At 40.5% G+C, this 19136-nt stretch overlaps 1 protein-coding gene across 2 annotated transcripts in view; it reads left to right on the top strand.

Annotated features, from left to right (window-relative positions):
- Positions 1–19136, top strand: part of piezo1 (piezo type mechanosensitive ion channel component 1 (Er blood group)) — a 119280-nt gene that overhangs the window by 61213 nt on the left and 38931 nt on the right. For both annotated transcript variants that reach the window (XM_061746189.1, XM_061746188.1), the window contains exons 14-26: positions 435–616; positions 3606–3754; positions 3945–4103; positions 6693–6799; positions 8347–8513; positions 9912–10088; positions 11001–11126; positions 12349–12549; positions 13155–13359; positions 14662–14766; positions 16348–16504; positions 17462–17705; positions 18915–19011. In XM_061746189.1, coding sequence (XP_061602173.1) covers positions 435–616; positions 3606–3754; positions 3945–4103; positions 6693–6799; positions 8347–8513; positions 9912–10088; positions 11001–11126; positions 12349–12549; positions 13155–13359; positions 14662–14766; positions 16348–16504; positions 17462–17705; positions 18915–19011 — 2076 coding nt within the window. The remainder of the gene's footprint in view (positions 1–434; positions 617–3605; positions 3755–3944; positions 4104–6692; positions 6800–8346; positions 8514–9911; positions 10089–11000; positions 11127–12348; positions 12550–13154; positions 13360–14661; positions 14767–16347; positions 16505–17461; positions 17706–18914; positions 19012–19136) is intronic.

The following is a 19136-nucleotide window of genomic DNA, read 5'->3' as shown; positions in this document are numbered from 1 at the left end:
AGTCCCCTATAAGAAAATTACTTACTGAAGAACAGAGAAAGGAGAGGGGGCAGATCAGGATGTCAGCAAGCATATAGCAGACATCTACACAGACAGGTGGAAGCAGCAGTGGGATGATCAGGAGGAGGGCTGCAGGCCAGCACGCAGCTCCTGAAGCTCCGGCCTGCAAACATGCACAAAAGAGAAAAAAAGGGGGCCAGCAAAAAAAACTACAAGAACGATGGACAACAATGATGGCTATGAGATACTTATAATAAATAAGAGAAGAAGGATGAGATGCAGCGCCCAGTGGATCATGTCAGTGCCCCCCTGTAGCAGAGGCCTATAGCAGCATATCTACCACCAAATTATGTTTGACACTAATGAATAATGAGCTCTATTTTCTTGCATGAGTCCTGATGTTGATATGTAACAGTCTTGTGGTTCTTTATCAGAAGACGGTGCTGGTTCTGAGTCGGTGCTGAAGATTCTGGGTGGCATGGTGATGAGCTGCTACGCCAAATACTGGATCTACGTGTGCGGAGGAATGTTCATCGTGGTCTCTTTTGCTGGCAAACTGGTTGCATACAAAATCGTCTACATGCTGCTGTTCCTGCTCTGCCTGTGTCTCTACCAGGTAGGTACAGACTCGCCTCCTCCGTCCTCCCAATCTGTCCGTTTAGATGTTGTGGGCTGGAGTTGACAGTAGACCAGAGCATTTTCAGCCTACCATCTGTATACATTTGTTTGTCTTTGGCCTTGTCCACACGGACACAATCCCCAAAACAACCAACACGAGGCCGGCAGACCGTCAGAACCCTTTTATTCACACTGACTACGTTTACATGCAGTCAAAATTCGGGTTAAGGTCAACATTCCGGTTACTGAAACATTGGGAATAATGTGTTTCCATGCGTGATTAAACAGGGTTATCCCTGTATACATGGTAATTAATTTGGATATCTGGATCAAACCAGTGACGCACGGAGAACGTCATGATGCAATTACTGTCATTTCCACTTCTTCTTCCTTTATCCAAATCCAAAACAACAACAATAACAGCTGTTTTGGGCAGTAGTAATGGGTCTCTGCCCCAAAATCTCATCCATTATGTCAAATTGGGGGAAGGTAGATGGGTCGGACCCGCTGGTTATTTCTCGGACCTGTAGTTCACCTTTTCCAGCGTCTTCCAGCAGAGCTTGATCTGGTCTGGCGTTCCTACAAATGCTGCTTCACGCAACTTTTCTCTCACCTTCTTGTAAATCTTCTATCCCGGTACTTTCTACCGTCTACAAATGCAGAAATGTTCATATCCTTCATTACATTTATGAAGTGATTAGTCTCCTCCTGGTCTTGTGTTTCTCTGTGTTTATAAGAACTTCCTGGACTCAAAAGACCAGGATTCCTTGTGAACAGAGCATGTGCAGAAAACAAATTCATGTTCCTTTTGATGGGGATATCCCGTTCGGTTTAGAAAAAAATATTCAGGTTAGAAAAGGAGTAATCCAGGGGTCATTTTCGTGTTTTTAAAAACCGGAATATGAGCAAATTCGGTTATTCAAAAGGGTTATTGGTGTTTACATGGCCGTGCCCAACCGGGTTATTGCTAATATTCCGGTTAGAAAAGGGTTATTGATGCATGGAAACGCAGTCACTGAAACCACAAGAAAATCAACCACAAACTCACACGAGTAAAGAGAAGTCTGATGGAGACCAGAGTGGAGCAGGAGGTTACACAGACCAGCTTTACATGAACATCAACCAAAATGCAATGGTACCAGGTCCAGTTTGTGGAGTGTTAGAAAGTGTAGCTGTACCAGGTACCTGTGGTGAGCTGTGGTTCTGTCACATCCTCCACAAACATCCTGCTGCTGGTGTTGGTGACGCCGTCTACGGTGAAACTACCAGCACACTAAGCCAGAGAACCAAGAGTCGGTTTTCTCTTTCTCATCCACATGTTCGTTTGAAAATGGCGCTGTAGGCGTTATTCAAAAAAATGTATAAAATATAATTATGAAACTGATTATAACACTTAATTGTGTTAATGGTGGTGAAATGAGAGTGAGTTTGGACAAGTTCTAGCTTTATGCAGGTATACAGGACTGTCTCAGAAAATTAGAATATTCAATTTTTTTCAATTCAATTTTATTTATATAGCGTCTAATACAACAGAGTTGTCTCTAGACGCTTTACAGAGACCCAAACCCAGAACATGACCCCCGAGCAGTTATTACATAAACAATGGCAGGTAAAAACTCCCCTAGTGGGAGAAAAACCTTAAGCCAAACAGTGGCAAGAAAAACTCCCCTTTAGGAGGGAAGAAACCTTGAGCAGGACCAGGCTCATAAGGGGGGACCCTCCTGCCGAGGGCCAGACTGGTGGGTCAGGGACGGCAACAGCACAGCAGGCAGGTGGAAGCAGCAACGGGATGACCAGGGGTGGGGACCGCAGGCCAGCACGCAGCTCCCGAAGCTCCGGCCCAATCAGCAAGTCCCAGGTTGGGGTGCAGGGTCGGGGAAAGACTTGTGCTCCGTAATGCAAGCTACAAGCCACCCACGACCACCTGCAGGTTCCGGTGTCCGGCAAAGGATGCTGCAACATGGACAAAAGAGAGAAAAGGGAGGAGAAGGGGGGGCCAGCACAAGAAACCACAGGAGCGACTCTGACACACTAAAGTTTACACTACCTAGAGATTTACCAACACCAGCTACAGGTTTACTAAACACTAACTATAGGCTTTACTAAACAGAAATGTTTTAAGTTTAGTTTTAAAGGTGGAGGTGGTGTCAGCCTCCTTAACCCAGATTGGAAGTTGGTTCCATAGTAGTGGTGCCTGATAGCAGAACGCCCGCCCTCCAAATCTACATTTAGATACTCTAGGAACTACGAGTAAACCTGCACTCTGAGAACGGAGAGCTCTGACAGGAACATAAGGCACTATCAGGTCTTGCAAATAATGCGGAGCTAAGCCGTTTTGGGCTTTATACGCAAGTAATAAAATTTTAAATTGGATTCTGAATTTTACGGGTAACCAATGGAGCGACGCTAACACTGGAGAGATGTGGTCTCTCCTGCTAATTCCTGTCAGTACTCGTGCTGCTGCATTTTGGATCAGCTGGAGCCTATTCAGCAAATTACTTAATATATATTGTGATAAAGTTCTTTTTTTTCTGTAATGCAATTAAAAAAACAAAAATGTCCTACATTCTGGATTCATTACAAATCAACTGAAATATTGCAAGCCTTTTATTATTATAATATTGCTGATTATGGCTTACAGTTTAAGATTAAGATTCCCAGAATATTCTAATTTTTTGAGATAGGATATTTGAGTTTTCTTAAGCTGTAAGCCATGATCACAATATTAAAATAATAAAAGGCTTACAATATTTCAGTTGATTTGTAATGAATCCAGAATGTATGACATTTTTTTTTTTTTTTAATTGCATTACAGAAAATCACAATATTCTCATTTTCTGAGAAAGTCCAGTAGATAATGGATGGACACATGAGGCTCCAACCTCTAAACCTCAGACTGCTGCGGTCTGTTGCTCAGCTTTACTTCTTGTTATTTTCTTCTTTGATACCGGGAACCTTCTGATGACCAGCTTATCCATGTTCTTCAGGTCTACTACTCTCTCTGGAGGCATTTGTTGAAGCTCTTCTGGTGGCTTGTGGTGGCCTACACCATGCTGGTGCTCATCTCCATCTACACATACCAGTTTGAAGACTTCCCTGACTACTGGAAGAACTTCACCGGCTTCACCGATGGACAGTATGTTCTTTACTTAAAACAGCTCTGATGATAACTGTCTTCAGGGTGAAAGTAAATACTTGTTTTTGTGGTTGTGTTCCTAACATTGTAAGCAGTTTATCAACCTGAGTCAAAGCCTCATGTAATATGAAGAATACTAGTGTGAAGCTGAAATAATGAAAGTGTAGTTATTCTCTGTTGTCATCTCCAGGTTGGAGGCGATTGGTCTGGAGAAGTTTGTTCTGTCTGAACTCTTCTCAAGTATTCTGATCCCAGGTTTCTTCCTGCTGGCCTGTATTCTGCAGCTGCACTACTTCCACAAACCCTTCATGAGAATCACCGACCTGGACCATGTCACCCCCACGTACAAGTAACACAACCCTCATACTTCTACTGTTAAAAAGAAAAGAAAAAGTTAAATAGATTTGATATTTATGTCAACATTGGAGCTTATGAATGATCGCTAGGGATAACCTGGTCTTCAGTCTTAGAGATACGTTAGAGTTAAAAGTTGTGATCCTTCATCCATGCAGACAGGTCAGATCAGCTGAGATTCATGCAGAGATTGTAGAGTCGTCCAGTGGGAATAACAGGGAGAGTTGTTTATCATCATTTAGCAGTGATACGAGAATCTGTGTGAATGAATGATCTCGCCCAGAGAGATGTTGTATATGATAAACATATACATAAACTTATATATATACTGTATTTTCTGGACTATAAGCCGCTACTTTTTCCATAGGTTTTCAACCATGCAGCTTATACAAAGGTGCGGCTATTCTGTGGATTTTTCTTCCACCGCTCGGGGCGCTCTAACTAGCGGGTTGGAATTAGAATCAAAACTAAGACAAAGAAAATGCAAAGAACAATACGCTACTTTTTCTTTAGCAGATAGAAGTAGGTAGAAGTAGATTTCAAACAGATAAATAGATAAATAAATACCGGTTATTTTCTCTTGGTTCTGTCCCGTTTTAATCAGCAAAGTTTCTGCCGTGTTAAAAGACACTGTTAGGAAAGATCTATTTAGGTACAAACATGTACATCATTTACAGTTCAAAATCCTTCTGTACATGTAGTAAATATCTAATCTAACAACATAAATATCTGCGGCTAAATATTATTATTTTTTAAATAGAGCGGATGCAGCTTGTATGCAGGTGCAGCTTATAGTCCAGAAAATATGTGTGTGTGGGTGTGTGTGTGTGTGTGTGTGTGTGTGTATATATATATCTATATATATATATATATATATATCTATATATATATATATATATATATATAGATATATAGATATATATATATAGATATATATATATATATATATATATATATATATATATATATATATATATATATATATATATATATATATATATATATATACATATACAGATATGCAGTCTAAAATACTGCCTGCCGCATGTACGGGCTTTGCATAGGACATAAATCTATGGATGGTACCAGATACCAGGTCCTCTTGGGATGTGGTCCTTGCACCTGATATTCCCTCTCAAACACTCCCAAAACCCCTAATAGGTAGTTGTTTTTCAGGTTTCAGGGTACGCTGCAGTACGGAGGAAAAGCTAACTAGGTGAACGGTTACACAATGAATAAGAAAAGCTTACTAAGTTACATGCTAAATAGACATTTTTCTCTCACATTAAACTCACCTGCTCCATATCAAGTAGGTGTATACATGAGTAGGGGGCGACCATGAAGCCTGACGCTCCAGCGGTGGCATTGTATCCCCACCTGGGTGCCCTCTTTTCTGGTTACCAACACAACAGCTGGATATGGAGGCGTTGTCAGGGCAACACGCTCTAAGGCCACGTTTACTCATAGCCGGGTATTTACATGAGATCGTTTTCAAAATCTCTTCATTTCCAGGAACCTGCATAAATATCTGTTAAGGTGCTATGAGCAGCCAAACCTACAGGGGGCAGTGTAACGAGAAGATAAAGTCATGCTAGCCAATCAGAATCCTGGAAAAAAACATCAACAAATGACATGAGTAACTTCTAGTTACTTCCAAGATGAACCAGAGTCTTTCGTTTGGAGTGACAGAGAAGTGGAGTTACTTTTAAGTGTGACTTTCGAATATAAAACGGGTAAAATACAAGAAAATATTGACGGTGGCCAAACAAATTGTAAACACAGGTGGCACTCATGACGCTGCACTGCAAAAACTTTAAATCTTACCAGGAATATTTGTCTTATTTCTAGTTAAAATGTCTCATTTTTAGTCAAAAAATCTCATTACACTTAAAACAAGAGTCATCACCAGATAAATAACTTATTATTTGACAATTTTCACCTGTTTCAAGTAAATTTTCACTTTTTCCAGTGATGAGTCTTGTTTTAAGTGTAATGAGATTTCTTTTACTAAAAATGAAACATTTTAACTTAAATAAGACAAATATTCTTGTTAAGATTTTGAGTTTTTGCAGTGTGGTGACGTTTCTGTCTCATAATGTGACGTTCTGAAGCCTAAATGTCCGTTTCTCTCTGTTTAGAAGCAAACGTGAAGACGGAGTTTTTGCAAATCTCCACTTTGGCCGGAGTTTTCAGGAAAGATGGTTTTTGGTGACTTTGAGCTTCGTTTTCGTGTAAACGAACGGCCAAAACGCATGAAAACGCCACCGTTTTTGCTACGTGTAAACGGGGCCTCAGTCGCCCAGAGACTGTCCAACAACCAGCCAGAACTCCAATCCATTAAGATCTGTGAATGAGACTGAAAGAGAGAGGAATCACTTATGTTCCTCATGTAAACTACAGACGTCACATAACTGAAAGAATATTTCTCTACATAAACTTTCGCAGCTTAGTTACTTGGACCAAAAGTGTGAGAATAAATCCCCAGAGAAACAAACTGTTGGAATGTAGTGTGGTAACGGCCTCTTTGGGGTTTTCCACCTATATCTTCGGGTCAGTGAGAACTAACGCAGTAATGTTGTTCCAGAAAGACAGACAAAGAAAGAGGTGAGCGAGGCAGCTCCAGTAATGTGAGGATGACCACCGAGGAGGAAGACCTGGTGACAAACAACGATGCAGAGTCTGAAGATCACGGTAAACACAACTGATTTTATTGTACGTTTTCGTAAAGAACAGTGATTATATTTTTAAGTGACATGCTGTATTTGTGCATTCTTTTCTGTTGTAGCCTGCAGAAAATAACACTGTTGACATTTAAGATAGTGACCTGCCAAGTGGCCTACGGCTCCCTCAATGGACCAAATTTCAAATGCTCGCACATTTTGCCACTCATAATTAATTGCGTTCATTTTCATAACGCGTTAATTAGCAGTGTAATTAATTAATCTAAATCACGCGCTAAACTGACAGGCTTAGTTTTTTTTAAATGTTACAAATATGAAATGAATGTGGTTGAACATTAGATATCCGGTCTTTGTAGTGTTTTCAGTTGAATATAGGGTTATTTGGAGTCAGTGTATTAATTTTTTATTTATGTTTTGCGTAATGTTACAACCTCCTTGGCACTGGCTTTGTTCATACAGACCTGCATGTCTTCAGACCGCTCAGTCTTTCTGTAGTTACCATGTTTCCAACACAGTGCGGTGGTGTAGCAGTAATTCAGACACGCTGATCTTTGCTCTGACATCAGGCTCCAACTTTATCAGCTTCATACATCTGCTTTTGAGTCCCTCAGACTTTCATAACAATGTCATGGACCACCGTACTTATTTCCTGTCTGCATCTTTATTGGGCTTTTAACCATTTTATTTATTTCATTTAATTTATTTATTCAGCACAGATTTTTTTTTAAAACAGTGCACGGAGGGAACTTGTACAGAGTTTCACTCCCATCAACAACTGTGGTGAAATAACAAAGATAATATACAACAAATTAAAAAAAATTATAAATATAAACGTAAAAGAGAACATTGTTACAAGGTCTGGATCACATTACACTGCAAAAACTCAAAATCTATTTTGAATATTTGTCTTATTTCTAGTTAAAATGTCTCATTTTTAGTCAAAAAATCTCATTACACTTAAAACAAGAGTCATTACCAGAAAAATTAACTTGTTATTTGACAATTTTCACCCGTTTCAAGTACATTTTCACTTGAAATAAGTAGAAAAATCTGCCAGTGGGACAAGATTTATCTTCTCATTACAAGCAAAAAAATCTTGTTCCACTGGCAGATTTTTCTACTTATTTTAAATGAAAATCTACTTGAAACAGGTGAAAATTGTTGTTTTTTCCAGTGATGAGTCTTGTTTTAAGTGTAATGAGATTTTTTTGACTAGAAATGAGACATTTTAACTAGAAATAAGACAAATATTTTTGTTAAGATTTTGAGTTTTTGCAGTGTAAAGATAAAGACATTGAAGGTTAAGACAGAATAAGATGTTTTTTCATAATTTTCTGAAAGCGATAATGTTGAATTCAGCGACACATTCAAGTCATTCCAGAGTTTTGGATCTAAATGTAATATTAAATTGATGACCAGATGTTCGACAGAAGGGTAAATGAAGATTGCCACTGTAACTGTGTCCTCACATCTCTTCAGGTCGTCTCGTTGTGGTTCATTTGTGCTGTCAGTCTCCCCGTCTGTCCCTCCTTCATCCATTCTCTTCCTCCTCCCCAGAGGAGCTGATTCCCAGTAAATGGGGCCTGGTGATGGACAGGTTGCTGGTTCTCTCCAGGAGGTTCTCGGACATACTTGACGGAATCCAGGTGTTCATCTGGAGGCTCCTGGAGCTTCACATCCTCAAGATGGTGGCCCTGTTCACCGTGTGGGTGGCACTTGAAGAGGTAAAGCCCGGGAAGCAGAGAAATGACTGCTGTACAACCTCAAATCAGAAAAGGTTGGGCCCATTTGAAAAGTGCGAGTAAAGCAATAAATGAATGTCATTTCAACCGTGTGACGTCAACTGGTGGTTGTAATAATGATTTGTACAAAAGCAGTTACCATGAATGGCTGAGTCTTTGAAGAGTTGAGGTGTTTTGGGAAAGCCATGTGTCCAGACTTGTGCTTTTACATTGTCTTGTTGAGATGCATGGATGGCCCTGGAAAAGATTGTGAACATCTGTCTATATTGGACTGGCTGGCAAAAGTCTACACAGTTGTCCCTTATCCATGTTGTTTTCCAAATATGTAAATACTTCCAATTCGAAGTACTCGCCTCGCCCTCGTTTGTTTTTAGACACCCAGATCAGAAGTAGGAGGTTGGAGAAGCTGCTGTGACGTATTTGATTGTGTGATCTAAACGAAGAAGACAACAACACTAAAGATGTAGAACCTGGAGGAGATGATAGATGTGCTGCTGGGTCTGTGGCTTGTGTTTGATATCAAGTTAAAAATGAGAGTGAAAGAAGCTTCAAGAGGATTTTATTCTTGTTAGTTTGTCTCGGCGCTGCTGAAAAGTCAGCTGGAGCCGTGAGCAGCTATGAAGAGACAGAGATCCTGGTAGATCTGGTCGTTCCTTATCTCCGTCTAGATCCCTTTTTAATTCTCTCCTCAGCACCAGGTTTATGAACATCTGCACCTCAGTGTTGAAACAGAAACAGACTTTCGCTGCCATTGCTGGTCGAATAAAATGAATAAGAAGCCGCGAGTTGCTCTTTCTCTGATTTCCACCTCCTGACTCAGACGTCTGACTCCAACCCCCCGACCAATCAGTGGCCTGTAGTGTGATGATGTCAGATACAGCCGACTCAGCAGCTTAGAACCTCGGCAGAATAGATACAGAAAAGTATCTACTCGGCACGTTAGACCCCTGGTGGGAAAGAACCAAGTCGAGTCGAGTCGGGCTGAAGGTACTAGTGGAAAAGCGCCAATTTTGGAGCGTCACCTAGGAAACAATCAATTCAATTCCATTCAATTTCATTTATATAGCGTCTAATACAACAAAAGTTGTCTCTAGATGCTTTCCAGAGACCCAGAAAATGAACATGAACATAAAGACGGGACTCTAAAAGTATGTCGTTTAGCCCAAATCATGTTCCTTCCCTGAACCAAGTACTTTTTAGGATGTGTGTGTGTCATGAGTGGAAATGGCTGTTGTCTCATAGAAGGAAATGTTGCACGTAATTGTTGCCTGTAGGGCTACTGGTTGTTCCTTATCTTGAACAGGTGGGTAATCCTGTGCCATGTAGGACAGCATTGCCTACCCAAACCTAGAGTTGTTGTGTGTCCTCTATTGTTTGCAGCCCTCGGTGATGAATCTGGTCCTGGTGGTGCTGTGGTCTCTGGCCCTGCCCTACGCCCGCTTCAGGCCCACGGCCTCCTGCCTGTCCACCGTCTGGATCTGTGTCATTATCGTCTGCAAGATGCTGTACCAGCTCAGCGTGGTCAACCCTGACGAGTACTCCCGCAACTGTAGCCTGGTGAGACCCTCTTCACCACTCACAAACACACACTCATGGAAACAAGCAGCACACACTGCCAGGCCACACATTTCACATTTCTGCCGCTTACAAACCGGCATTTCTTTGCAGAACATTTCCCCGTTTTCCCGATCAGGGTGCCTGAATGTAAGAGACCATTTCTGGAAGGGCGTAAAATCTGAATCATATTCACCCTGCCACAGCTCTTAAAACTACAGAAGAGTATCAGGGCCAGGCAGGAGAAAAATAATATTTTAGAGGAGGAAGAATTTCTTTTCATTATGCACTTCGAGAAAAAAGTCGAAATGTTGCAAAAAAAGTCGAAATGTCGAGAAAAAAGTGCAAATGTCGAGATTAATGTTGAAGTAGAATTTCGAGAAAAAAGTTGAAATGTTGCAAAAAAAGTCGAAATGTCAAGAAAAAAGTTGAAATGTCGAGAATAATGTTGAAGTACAATTTCAATAAAAAAAGTAAAAATTATGTGAATAAAGTTGAAATGTTGAGAAAAAATGCAAAATTTTGACTTTATTTACGAAATTTCAACTTTATTCTTGAAATTGTATTTCAACATTAATCTTGACATTTCGACTTTTCTCTCAAAGTGCACAATAAAAAAAAATCTTCCCCTCTCAAATATTTTTTCTTCTGCATGGCCCGAATACTCTTCGATATAAAACATTAAAGAATATAGAGGAAAGAAAATAGGACATTTTTCTTTCTTGACGTAACTTGTAAACCAAGCCAATGAAACCAGTGTTTCCCATCATGCTGCTGAGATGTCCAACTGGTAAGGTTGCAGCTGAATGACATAAGTGGAGCATCGTGAAGATGGTTCACCTGCAGCGTGAGCAGAACCTCACCTGCTACAAAGCTACTGGGATTACCAGCTCTGATTCTGTTTGTTCTCCACAGCCTCTGATGAATGAAACCAACCTGTCTCCAGAGGAGATCAAGACCTCATCCTTGTATAAGGAGCCAGTGGATCCAGCCAAATGGTTTGGGATCAGGAAGGATTCTACTGCACTGGGATATAGCAAGGTACATTTATCCATCCATCCACCTACACTACCACAGTATCAACACAGAGTGGTTACCCCACAGAACTAGCATTAATATGTAACAGACAGAGAGGAGAAAGAACGGAGAAAGGAGAGACAGACAACGGCTAACTGGTGCACTACAGGGATGACTATATAAACAGATGTAGACATCAAATCAAATGAAACATTATTTATACAGCACTTTTCATACACGAGTAACGCAAAGTGCTTTGAACTCTGCGTTGATAACAGTCCGGATGGTTCCGCCTCCTCTTTGGTCCAGAGGACACGACGTCCAGTGTTTCCAAAAACTATTTGAAAAGTGGACTCAGACCACAAAACACTTTTCCATTGTGCATCAGACCATTTTACATGAGCTGGGCCCAGATAACCCGGCGGCGTTTCTGGATGTTGGTCATAAACGGCTTTTTCTTTGCATGGTAGAGTTTTAACCCGCACTTACTGATGTAGTGACGAACTGTATTTACTGACAGTGGTTCTCTGAAGTTTTCCTGAGCCCATTTGGTGATATCCTTTACACACTCATGTGGGTTTTTAAGGCAGAGCCGTCTGAGGGGTCGAAGGTCACGGTCATTCCGTCTTGGTTTACGGCCGTGGCGCTTACGTGCAGTGATTTCACCAGATTCTCTGAACCTTTTGATATTTTGGACCGTAGATGTTGAAATCCCTAAATTCCTTGCAATTTTGCTTTGAGAAATGTTGTTCTTAAACTGTTCAACTATTTTCTCACGCAGTTGTGACAAAGTGGTGACCCTGGTCCCATCCTTGCTTGTGAATGAGCATGTTTGGGGAGGCTCCTTTTATACCCAATCATGGAACCCACCTGTTCCCAATTAGCCTGATCACATGTGGGATGTTCCAATACGTGTTTGATGAGCTTTTTCTTTTCTCAGGATTTTTTGCAACCTTTCCTAACTTCTACTGGACTTCTAAGTTAATTATTATTTGGCACAAAACTATTAAGTTTATCACTTTGAATATTGAATATGTTGTCTTTGTAGTGTATTCAACTGAATATAGGTTGAGAAGGATTTTCAAATCGTTGTATTTTGTTTTTATTTACATTTTACGCAATTTCCCAACTTTAACCAAATTCGGTTTGTATATGTTGGTAGAATGTTCTTATGGAAACATGTCATGTGAAGTCCACTGTTCTGAATGTCGTCTAATCTGTGCACGTTGAACGTGTGCTTTTCCAGAACCATCTCATGGTGCTGATGTTGCTGGTGTTTGAAGCAACAGTCTACCGTCACCAGGCTCACCATTACCGTCAGCTCCGGCGCTCCCCGCCGCTCATCCCAGCCCTCTTCCCTGCTGCCACCAGGGACACGTTAGACGGCGGCCTTTTGCCCTGCATCAAATACCTGCTCAACTTCACTTTTTACAAGTTTGGGTTAGAGGTGAGGATTTCATTGCATGATCTTTGACCTTTTGTATATAAAAAAAGATGGAGACATGTTTAACAAAATAATCTTTAAGAGGTTTTTATTTCTGTGGTTCTCGTCGTGTCATTAAAAATATGTCTCACTTCTATGACCTAATCTCAAACCTACGGAAGAGTATTAGGGACATGCAGGAGAAAAAATATTTGAGAGGGGAAGATTTTTTTTTATTATGCACTTCGAAAAAAAAGTTTAAATGTCGAGAAAAAAGTCGAAATGTCAAGATTAATGTTGAAATACAATTTCCAGAAAAAAGTCAAAATGTCGAGATTAATGTTGAAATACAATTTCAATAATAAAGTCGAAATTTCGTGAATAAACTCGAAATTTCAACTTTATTTTGACTTTTTTCTCAAAATGTCGACTTTTTTCTCGAAATTGTACTTCAACTTTAATCTCGACATTTCCACTTTTTTCTCGAAGTGCATAATGAAAAAAAAATCTTCCCCCTCTAAAATATTATTTTTATTTTTATCCTGCCTGGCCCTAATACTCTTCCGTACAAACCAGAGTTTTGTGGTTTCAGCTTTTAATTAGATTCAAAACCTTTATCCCGGACACAGATATGTTTCCTGATGACGGTGAACGTGATCGGCCAGCGCATGAACTTCGTGGTGATTCTGCACGGCTGCTGGATGGTAGCTCTGCTGGTGAGGAGGAGACGAGCAGCCATCGCCGGGATCTGGCCCAGATACTGTCTCTTCCTGTCCATCTTCATGATCTACCAGTACCTGCTGTGTGTGGGCATCCCCCCCGCTCTCTGCACAGGTCAGTCCTCGCTTGTATCTCCCAGCCCTCTGCATCAGTGATTTGAAACAGACTGAAAGATGTAAAAGTGGCCACTGCAAAGAGATCCACCATCAGCCCAAGGCATCTCCTCCCACAAAGACCACACACAGTGTCATGGGCCAGGTTTCCATTTCAGTTAAACACTCCCCAGAAAACTCCAGGACACAGATGATGAATTTCCATGAAGTTTACTTCGAATCTTGTGAAACTGTTCAATACAATACAACATAAAAGTCTGCATTATTAAACAAAATAAACATCACAGCAATATCTGATAATGACAAAGTAGCATAGCTTAGCTATCCTAGCAGTGTAGCCAAAATGGTAAGTAGTTAGACCCTCCAGAAAAATGTGGGCAAAAATCCTTGATTATGCAGGCTAAAATGTTTGATTATGTGGGCTAAAATCTTTGAATATGCGATGAAATATGCAGGGTTTTTGTATTATTTTATTTTGAAATTGCGGGGAGTTGCGAAATATGCAAAAAATTACGAAATATGCGAAAAGTTGCAGAATATGCAGGAAATGTAATAAAGGTGATTCTTCCTGTTCTAACTGGGTTACTACTGAATAAAATACATTTTACTGACTTCCTATAATAAACAAGCATGCTAAAAACAAGCTGAAATTTTAGTTTCTCAATTTAAGCATGGCTTAAACATTCCTGAGTCACAAAATTATAAAATTAAATAATTGCTTCCTGCTTCATAAAAGTGAGGTAAAACAGAATCTGTTATGCTACAATACCTCTCCCAAGTATTTCTCTTGAAATAGTAACAAAAATAAACAAATGACACTATGAACACTTTTTGTAGAGGCGTAACACACAGCAACCCAATCCACATCCCACAGAAACTCCCCCCAAGACCAACAGAAACAGAACCCTCCCTCCCAAACCACAGACTAAAGGATAAGGAACAAACATACAAGCATACAGTCATTTAGTATCTCTCATGTTATTTTTTTCCACCTCCTTGGATGGGATTTTTCGTGGCAGGGTGATGAATTTACTGAATATTGTACAGATGGTTTTAATGTTCTGCCTGGGCAGTGTTTTGTTCTTTAGTTAGAATAACCAGAACAAGGCTATATAGTCTTCAGCTAAATCATCTCTGAAGGTACAGTAAATGGTGGACTGCATGACTGTTAAACCGCCCTCCAGGCTGGGAACAGAGAACACTGAGAGCTGAGGATAAACCCCCACCTGCAGGGGGCACTGTGGATTTCAGGAGTTTGGTCCAACGTCTCAGACTGTTGTTTATGTTGTATGGTTTCTTGCAGACTACCCATGGAGATGGAACACCCAGGTGTTGATGAACTCTGCTCTCATCAAATGGATCTACCTGCCCGACTTCTACACAGTGCCCAACTCCAAAAACCTGATCGGTCAGTCTGTGTTTTGTACCTTCGTCCATTTCCAATCTCTTTGAAAGAGCTCTCTCTTTGTCCTGACGAGGGTGAAGATGGTGCTGGGGATGATGTTATTGTGATGGTGATGGATATATGAGGATGATGAGGAGAAAGATGATGATCACCATCACCATGATCACAATTCAATTCAATTCAATTCAATTTTATTTATACAGCGTCTAATACAACAGATGTTGTCTCTAGACGCTTTCCAGAGATCCAGAACATGAACATGAACATAAACATAAACATAAACCCCCGAGCAATTATTATATAAACAATGGCAGGTAAAAACTCCCTTAGTGGGAGAAAAACCTTAAGCCAAACAGTGGCAAGAAAAAACTCCCCTTTAGGAGGGAAGAAACCTTGAGCAGGACCAGGCTCATAAGGGGGGACCCTCCTGCCGAGGGCCAGACTGGTGGGTCAGGGACGTCAACAGCACACAGCAGGCAGGTGGAAGCAGCAGCGGGATGACCAGAGGTGGGGGGGGGGGGGGGGGGGCGTCAGCAGCACACAACAGTCATGTGGAAGCAATCAGGTTAGGGATGGGAATTGATAAGATTTTTCCAATTACGATTCCTTTTTCGATTCTGTTTAACGATTTGATTCTTTATCGATTCTAGCCTAAAATTTAACACATTCACCTACTGAAAGTCAGGGGCATCTACCGTGGTAAATGGGTGCAAGCCTTTCACCACAAACTTAGTCACTCTTAGTCTCTCGTCATGGTCATCTAAATGTAATGCGTGAGAAGGAATTCATTTAACGTTAGTAGTTAGTAAAAGCAGGTTTTACAATAAGGCAAATGGCGCTAACATGATAGGAAGGGTTAGTTTGTTAGTTACTGCAGTTTTAACAGCAGAGGACTGGCTAACGTTGTCGCTGCTGCGGTTGAGAAGATTCACTCAGGACTCAGAACAGATCAAACACGCGCATTCATTAAAAGTTATTGCATGCTGTGTTTGCAAATGCTTTTGCATGTTGCTATTGTTTCCTCGCTTTGTTGAAATGTCCACATTGCAAGTATTGCAAGTCGCCCTGTTGTCATCCTTTTTGGTAAAATGTAACCAAACCTTTGAGCGTTTATGCTGCTTTGTCACCATGTTTTCCTGCTGGGCACGAATGACGTCATTCGCGCCCACTGGAATCAATAAGGGAATTGTTTGCAAAAAAGGCCAAAGAATTGAACCACTGGGAACCGGTTCTCAACAAGAACCGGTTTTCGATTCCCATCCCTAGTGACGGTGGCGTTTATTCTAGTTCAAGATCAAGATTCTCGTGTCCAACAAAACATTCCCTTTTTGAGCATAAACAAAAAAAATACCAAAAGTTGAAAATGTAATGATGAAAAAAAAAATCGATCTTTAGACATACGACTCGATTTTTAGGAATTAATGTGAGAATCGATTTAGAATTGGAAAACTGATTTTTTCAACACAGGCCTAATTCTCGTCAAGAACATTTGGTCGTATAGTGATGATGATGATGATGATGATGATGATGATGATGATGATGATGATGATGATGATGATGATGATAGGATGTGTCTCTCAACAGCGGACTTTGTGCTCCTCATATGTGCATCGCAACAGCTGCAAGTGTTTGAGTGTGAACGCAAGGAGGAGTGGATGGTCCAGGCAGGAGAGAACACGGATGAACCCGAGCCCATGGAGGGCCGACTCTTTAATCCTGCACCCAACTTCATTAACTGCAGGTAGAAGCAGCATCTTAGTCTTTCATATTTCCATCAGGCATGATCTGCCGTGCTTCATTCATGTTTTAGGTTGTTGCTCTTTTCTTTGGTTCCTGAAGTCCAGTTCACCCTTGTTTGACCATCAGGGGGCTGTTTCACCATGGAGGTCTGAGTGAAAAAACTAACTCGGAGTCACTAAACTCTGAGTTTGTGGCTTCACCAAAGCTTTTCAGAGTTGGTTCAATTTCAATTCAATTCAATTTTATTTATATAATGTCTATTCCAACAGAAGTTGTCTCTAGGATCTTTCCAGAGACCAGAAAATAAACTCCTGAGCAATTATTACATAAACAGTGGCAGGTAAAAACTCCCCTAGTGGGAGAAAAACCTTAAGCCAAACAGTGGCAAGGAAAAACTCCACTTTAGGAGGAAGAAACCTGGACCAGGACCTGGATCATAAGGGGGGTAGAAACCTGGACTGTCCTGAGCATCCTGCTCATCCTGAGCTGTGGTTCTGCACATGTCTGATTTCATCCTGTCATATTTGGTTCTGGATTTAATTTGATTTATTTCCATTTGGGGATTGATAAAGTATTTTTGAATTGAGCTGAATTTCCATTGGACGTGGTTTTACAATCCACCCACGATCAAAGTAGGTGTGGGCAGGTGTGGGCACTAATGTGTATTCTAATATACAGTGTAAGGCAAGGCCCTGTGATATCAGGAAGTCCAGATGGAGCTGGTAACTAGTCTGAGCAGTCCATTTCCGTTTGGGTCATCCAAAACTCATGCCAACCTCAGATCTGAACAGGACCCAGACTCCTATCTGTTCCAGTGTATCTGAACCGGTATATTTCTGATCAGAACACAAACGGAGAGAAATAAGCAGACCCATACCTTCAACCAAGGTTCTTCTTCCTTTCCTTCTTTTGTAGTTCCATCTACTCTGTTTTGATCACTATCTCTGTTCTCTTGTAGGAGTTATCTGGACATGGCCAAAGTCCTGGTGTTTCGTTACCTCTTCTGGTTTGTGCTGTCTGTGGTCTTCATCACTGGGGCCACCAGGATCTCTGTGTTTGGACTGGGATACTTGTTAGCCAGCTTTTTCTTCCTGCTGTTTGGGACTAAACTGCTGGTGAAACCATCCAGGACCCGCCTCGTCCTGTGGGACTGCCTCATCATCTATAACGTGGCCGTCATTGTATCCAAGAACGTCTTATCTGTGAGTTTACACCTCATTTCCTGCTGTTGATCCTGTACTGGTTTATTACCTAATTTAACATGAAAAACAGAAATTCAGGTAGCTCGTGTTTCTTCGAACCAACAGGAAACACAGCCACATCATCATTGGTAGGGATGGGTATCATCATATCATGGGTACCGATTCTAGAATAGCACCACACATGGAGGCAGCTCGCTGCAATAGCTCTTTTGATTGTAATTAGCCTTTTATGTTGTTTCTTTCTTCAGTTTTTCAATGCAGACTGTTTATTGATATCATTGGTTTGGTAATTATTTTTCATTCCAGTTTGGATGCTGTGCTGCTTGAGGGATTTCCTCTCTTTTTTTTAACCACCATAATTTACCATAGCAATGCACAAGTTGTTTAAAAGCAGGAGCATCGAGATATTAAGAAGCTGAATTATATAGTGACTGTTTCAACTGAAGGTGTCTCTAGGATCTTTGCAGAGACCAGAACATAAACCCCCGAGCAATTATTACATAAACATAAACAATGGCAGGTAAAAACTCCACTAGTTTTTATATATATATATATATATATATATGTATATATATGTGTGTGTGTGTATATACTGTAAAGGACTGTCTCAGAAAATTTGAATATTGTGATAAAGTTCTTTATTTTCTGTAATGCAATTAAAAAAACAAAAATGTCATACATTCTGGATTCATTACAAATCAACTGAAATATTGCAAGCCTTTTATTATTTTAATATTGCTGATTATGGTTTACAGTTTAAGATTAAGATTCCCAGAATATTCAAATTTTTTGAGATAGGATATTTGAGTTTTCTTAAGCTGTAAACCATGATCAGCAATATTAAAATAATAAAAGGCTTGCAATATTTCAGTTGATTTGTAATCAATCCAGAAAGTATGACATTTTTGTTTTTGTAATTGCATTAAAGAAAATCACAATATTCTAATTTTATGAGACAGTCCTGTATACATTATATACTGTATATAAAGGAAAGAACTTGCAATGTGCAATGGCAACAAAATGCTTTATAAACTTGTGGTGTGTGTGTGTGTGTGTGTGTGTGTGTGTGTGTGTGTGTGTGTGTGTGTGTGTGTGTGTGTGTGTGTGTGTGTGTGTGTGTGTGTGTGTGTGTGTGTGTGTGTGTGTGTGTGTGTGTGTGTGTGTGTGTGTGTGTGTGTGTGCGTGCGTGTGTGTGTGTGTGTGTTTCAGATTCTGGCCTGTGTGTTTGTGCTGGAGATGCAGAAACGGTTCTGTTGGGTGATCCAGCTCTTCAGCTTGGTCTGCACAGTTAAAGGATATTATGATCGTAAGTACTTAAACTACAAGGATAAGTGGTAATAAATATCCCATCATTTTTCGGCATCTACTTTGTCATATAGTAGATCAAAGACAGTTTAGTACTGTATGCTAAGCTGTGATCTGACAATTAGA

This window comes from Cololabis saira, chromosome 17 (genome assembly GCF_033807715.1).
Source record: "Cololabis saira isolate AMF1-May2022 chromosome 17, fColSai1.1, whole genome shotgun sequence".
NCBI lineage: Eukaryota > Metazoa > Chordata > Actinopteri > Beloniformes > Belonidae > Cololabis > Cololabis saira.
The sequence above is the reverse complement of the archived record's forward strand: the minus strand, read 5'-3'. Positions and strand labels throughout refer to the sequence as shown.